Consider the following 4,229-nt stretch of genomic DNA (forward strand, 5'->3'; position numbering starts at 1 on the left):
CTGCCTCCCTCTTCGTGGCTGGGGGTGCGGGGAAGTGACACCATAGCTGTCAGTGGCTCCCCAATCTCCCAGCCACCTGATAGCCAGGCCCGGGAGTGCCTAATGCGTGGTAGACATGGCAAAGCCTTTTTTTAACCCGTTCCAATTCCCCATGGGATGTTGTGGTCTGCCCCTGTTTTACCGGGACGGGCTGAGTCCCATGAGGTAGGCTGAGTCCCGGGACTGATCCGGGTAAGTGCAGCCGGACGGTGGGGTCGCTGGAGCGCGGTGGCACCCCCCACCCTGTGTCCCGGGCTGACTCCCGTCCAGGGGTGCTCCGGCCGCTCATTGGTGGGGTCCTGGAGACTGGCCATAAGCCAGTGTGTCTAGTTGTCAGTGGCCTGTCTGCCTGAGCTCTCCCCCCGGGGCATCAGCAAGCCGCCTGCTGCTCTCGGGGACCGCTGCCCTGAGTCAGGAGCAGGCGCGTAGGGGACTTAGCCCCGTGAGTCCGTGTTGCTGCCTGGGGGGCAAGCCTCCTGTGCCTGCGGCCACTGCAGGGGCTGAGCCTTGCCGACAGCCCTCAGCCCGGTGCCAGCAGGCCTGCGGGGACAGCTGGGGGCCACTGGTCCCCTCCTGGGCTGCTCACCAGGCCAGGTGCCAGGCTGGGCTCCCTGGTGTTCTGGAAGGGGGCGCCGCAGGCACCCCATGGGGTGGATGACGAAGCAGGGGTGGGATGTGCGGGGCCAGCTCCTTATCGCTATGTTGCGGCTCATCGCTGGTTCTTCGATTCCAGAAACACTCTGTTCCAAAATACGCGTCTGTGCCAAAGTGAGACTATATCTCTATTTCTTTTCCCCTGTGCCCTCTCCTTTTTCTCTTCCTCTGCTTGCTTTCTGCCTCCTTTTCTCTCACGCACGTGCCTTGAGCTTCCAGCTGCCTCGGATCCTTGACCAGAAAGGCATACGTTCTCCGAACCCTCCCGGCGTCCCCAGAGCCTGCATGATCAAACCTGCAGACACGTCCCCCAGGGTAGGGCTGACAGCCATCCCCTTTTTTGCCTGTAAATTTAGGGGAGCTGTGGGCTCCCTGAAGGCCCAGCCACAGTCAGGCTAAGAGCCTCTGTTCACCTGTCTCCCCAGGTCATGAGACACTCAGGGCCTCAGCAGGCGCCAGGCTGGGCTCCTGTGTGGCCTCTCAGCCCAGCACTCTGGGGGGGGGGGACCCTGGACAGCAGGGGGACCTTCCAGCCTCACCCCAGCATGGAGCCCACATCCTCTGTCTGTCGGGGCTCTCTGTCCTTCCCCCCCGCACCTCCCCCAACACCCAGTCTTCTGAGTCGCATGAAAAGGGATCCAGCCCCAGAGCTCATCTCTGTCTGCTAGAAAATGCCTCCCACTCATGCTGCTCGCTCTCCTCCAAGTAACGTGTCAAGAAAGGGGGAGAAAAAAGCAATAGCCGAATTGAAGATCTTGGAAGACGTAGTGCAGTGAAGGTGCCGGATCCCCTCTTCTGGGCCCTGGTGTTTGCTCTGCAGGGGACACGTGTGGTGTGAGGAGCTGGGGGAAGGCGGGCTGAGAGCCGAGGGCTCCACCGCATGCTGAGAAATGATGGAGATTCCAGCCCAAGGGGCCTCCGTGTCCCCGTGTCCAGCCCCCTCCTGCCGTAGATGGGGGCCAGACAGGCACAGGGGACCATGGCAGACTCGGGGTCCTGCAGTGACAGGGTACCAGAGCCCGGGTGGGCATCCCTCGGATGTCAGGCTTGGCCGTCCCTGGAGGGCAGGGCCTCAATGGGCCTGGCTCAGAACACCACCCATGGGAGTCTGGCTCTCAGCCTGAGCGTGTCCATCTGGTCCCTGAGGTTGTGGGCAAGGTGGCAGCATTGTGGCAGCTTGAGGGAGAGGACAGCCCTCAGCAGGTCACGGTCTGCACGGTACGTTAGTCTGAGCACATTTCCTGGGGCTCGGGGATCCCTTCACCTCCCCTCCCCCCACGGCCACGAGCAGAGCAGAGCACCTGCCCTCCTCTTCCTCCTCCTCCTCTGCCTCCTCGTCCTCCAGTCTTTTGCTGAAATGACTTCTTTTTCTTACTTCTCTCTGCTTCCCTTTTTCTCTCCCCAGAGGCCATTAACTGCTTGATGAGAGCAATCGAGATCTACACGGACATGGTAAGGGTCCCTGCCTGCCCCCCTCCTCCTGCCCCACCACCTTGCTCCGGCCTGCCCTTCCCGGCGCCAGCACCAGGAGCAGGTGCAGGGGCAGTGGGGGAGGGGGGGTCACCCGTGCCACCGGCCTGGCTCCTGGCAGTGGCTCCCACCACAGCACCGGGGCCATCCTGGTCTTCGTTTGTAAAGTCATAGCTATCGGGGGCCTTTCCCCTTGCCGTTCCTTCCCTTCCTGCATCCCATGTGACTAGCAGGCTGGAGGGGAGGCGGGACCCAGAGTTGGCTTGGCCAGCNGGTCTTTTGCTGAAATGACTTCTTTTTCTTACTTCTCTCTGCTTCCCTTTTTCTCTCCCCAGAGGCCATTAACTGCTTGATGAGAGCAATCGAGATCTACACGGACATGGTAAGGGTCCCTGCCTGCCCCCCTCCTCCTGCCCCACCACCTTGCTCCGGCCTGCCCTTCCCGGCGCCAGCACCAGGAGCAGGTGCAGGGGCAGTGGGGGAGGGGGGGTCACCCGTGCCACCGGCCTGGCTCCTGGCAGTGGCTCCCACCACAGCACCGGGGCCATCCTGGTCTTCGTTTGTAAAGTCATAGCTATCGGGGGCCTTTCCCCTTGCCGTTCCTTCCCTTCCTGCATCCCATGTGACTAGCAGGCTGGAGGGGAGGCGGGACCCAGAGTTGGCTTGGCCAGCTCCTGCCCTGCCCCCAAGAGCATCCCCACGACAGCTGAGGCCCAGAGGCGGCCCTGCAGGGAACCAGGACCAGAGACCAAAGCCAGGCTTGGGCTTCTGTCCACTCCGCTTGCATCTCCGCTCTCCGCCTCTGTCTCGCCAGCCCCCTCCCCGGGCGGGAACCGGATCCTGCCCGCTGCAGGTCCAGGGCAGCACTGGAGTGTCGTAGTCAGAGCAGGGACAGCGGCTGCCGCTTACTGAGCCAGTCCCCCTCCAGTCCCCCTCCGCCAAGCAGTATGACCCTCCCCTGCAGCAGCCCTGTCAGGTGGAAAGTCTCACCCCATTGATGGTGGGGGTCCCCAGACAAGCGATGTGCTTGCCCAGGGACACACACCTGCCAACAGGAGTTGCTGAGGCCCAAAACTAGGCCTTTCCCGATGTCCCTTGGCCAGTGGGGTGTCTGTAGACCAGCCCCATGTGCCGAGCAGCCCGCCAGGCCCCCCTGCGCCAGGTGGAGGCCAGTAGCCGGTGCTTAGTTCCTTCGGAAGCTAGAGCCGTCGCCAGGGAGAGCCGTGCACACCTATGGGGGAGGCTGGGGGTGGCCGGTGAGGGGCTGTCTCCATGGCCACAGGGGGGGAAGGGGAGGCCAGGAAGTGTTCCCTGTGCAGTGTGGATGCTCGGACCTTCTTTCTCCAGGGCTTTTACCCGGTGGCTGCGGGCCAACCTTTCCCCTTCCCCTTCCCTGAACCGTCTGTCCAGTACCTCCCTAGGCCAGGGCCTCTGCCGGGTACCGAGCACGCACGTTATCTCTGGCCCTGCCCCGCCCCCCCGTGCCGCTGCAGACAGGATGGACGCGGAGGGCTTGCCCAAGGTCCCCCCATCGGGCCAGCGCAGAGACCAGGCCTCTCACCCAAGCCTCCTGTTTACACCTCACCCCCGGAGCTGGGGGGCAGGAAAGCCCTAGCTCTGGGGACCTGGAGGGGCGAGGAAGGGCTGGGCTGGGGCGCCGGGGACATCGCTCGTCACAGACGGCTCTTCCCACGTCCCACCCAGGGCCGATTCACGATCGCAGCCAAGCACCACATCTCCATTGCCGAGATCTATGAGACGGAGCTGGTGGACATTGAGAAGGTGAGCGGCAGTCGGGGAGGCCGCGTGGTGGGGGGGACTGCAGCGGTCTGGCCCTGGGGCTGGGTGGGGCTCGTGTCCACGTGCGGAGGCCTCCGGTGGCCGAGGGAAGGGGCGCAGGGCGTTCGCAGGGCGTGGGTCGAGGGCCCCTGACGTGCCGCAGGCAGGGCCAGGCCAGGCCTAGGGTTGCATCGCCTCCCTGTGTCTCCCCAGGCCATCGCTCACTACGAGCAGTCTGCAGACTACTACAAAGGAGAGGAGTCCAACAGGTACCCAGCAGCTGGTTT

General features: G+C 63.8%; 1 protein-coding gene across 2 annotated transcripts in view; it reads left to right on the top strand.

Annotated features, from left to right (window-relative positions):
* NAPA (NSF attachment protein alpha) overlaps window positions 1–4,229 on the top strand; it is a 22,609-nt gene that overhangs the window by 14,078 nt on the left and 4,302 nt on the right. The window contains exons 4-6 of one of the 2 annotated variants that reach the window (XM_077747090.1): window positions 2,099–2,145; window positions 3,868–3,945; window positions 4,156–4,211. In XM_077747090.1, the coding sequence (XP_077603216.1) occupies window positions 2,099–2,145; window positions 3,868–3,945; window positions 4,156–4,211 (181 nt within the window). Of the gene's footprint in view, window positions 1–2,098; window positions 2,146–2,498; window positions 2,546–3,867; window positions 3,946–4,155; window positions 4,212–4,229 lie in introns of both variants that reach the window. The other variant, XM_077747089.1, reaches the window with a different exon arrangement.

The sequence above is a fragment of the Crocuta crocuta genome, unplaced genomic scaffold (genome assembly GCF_008692635.1).
Source record: "Crocuta crocuta isolate KB4526 unplaced genomic scaffold, BGI_CrCroc_1.0 scaffold334, whole genome shotgun sequence".
Lineage (NCBI taxonomy): Eukaryota > Metazoa > Chordata > Mammalia > Carnivora > Hyaenidae > Crocuta > Crocuta crocuta.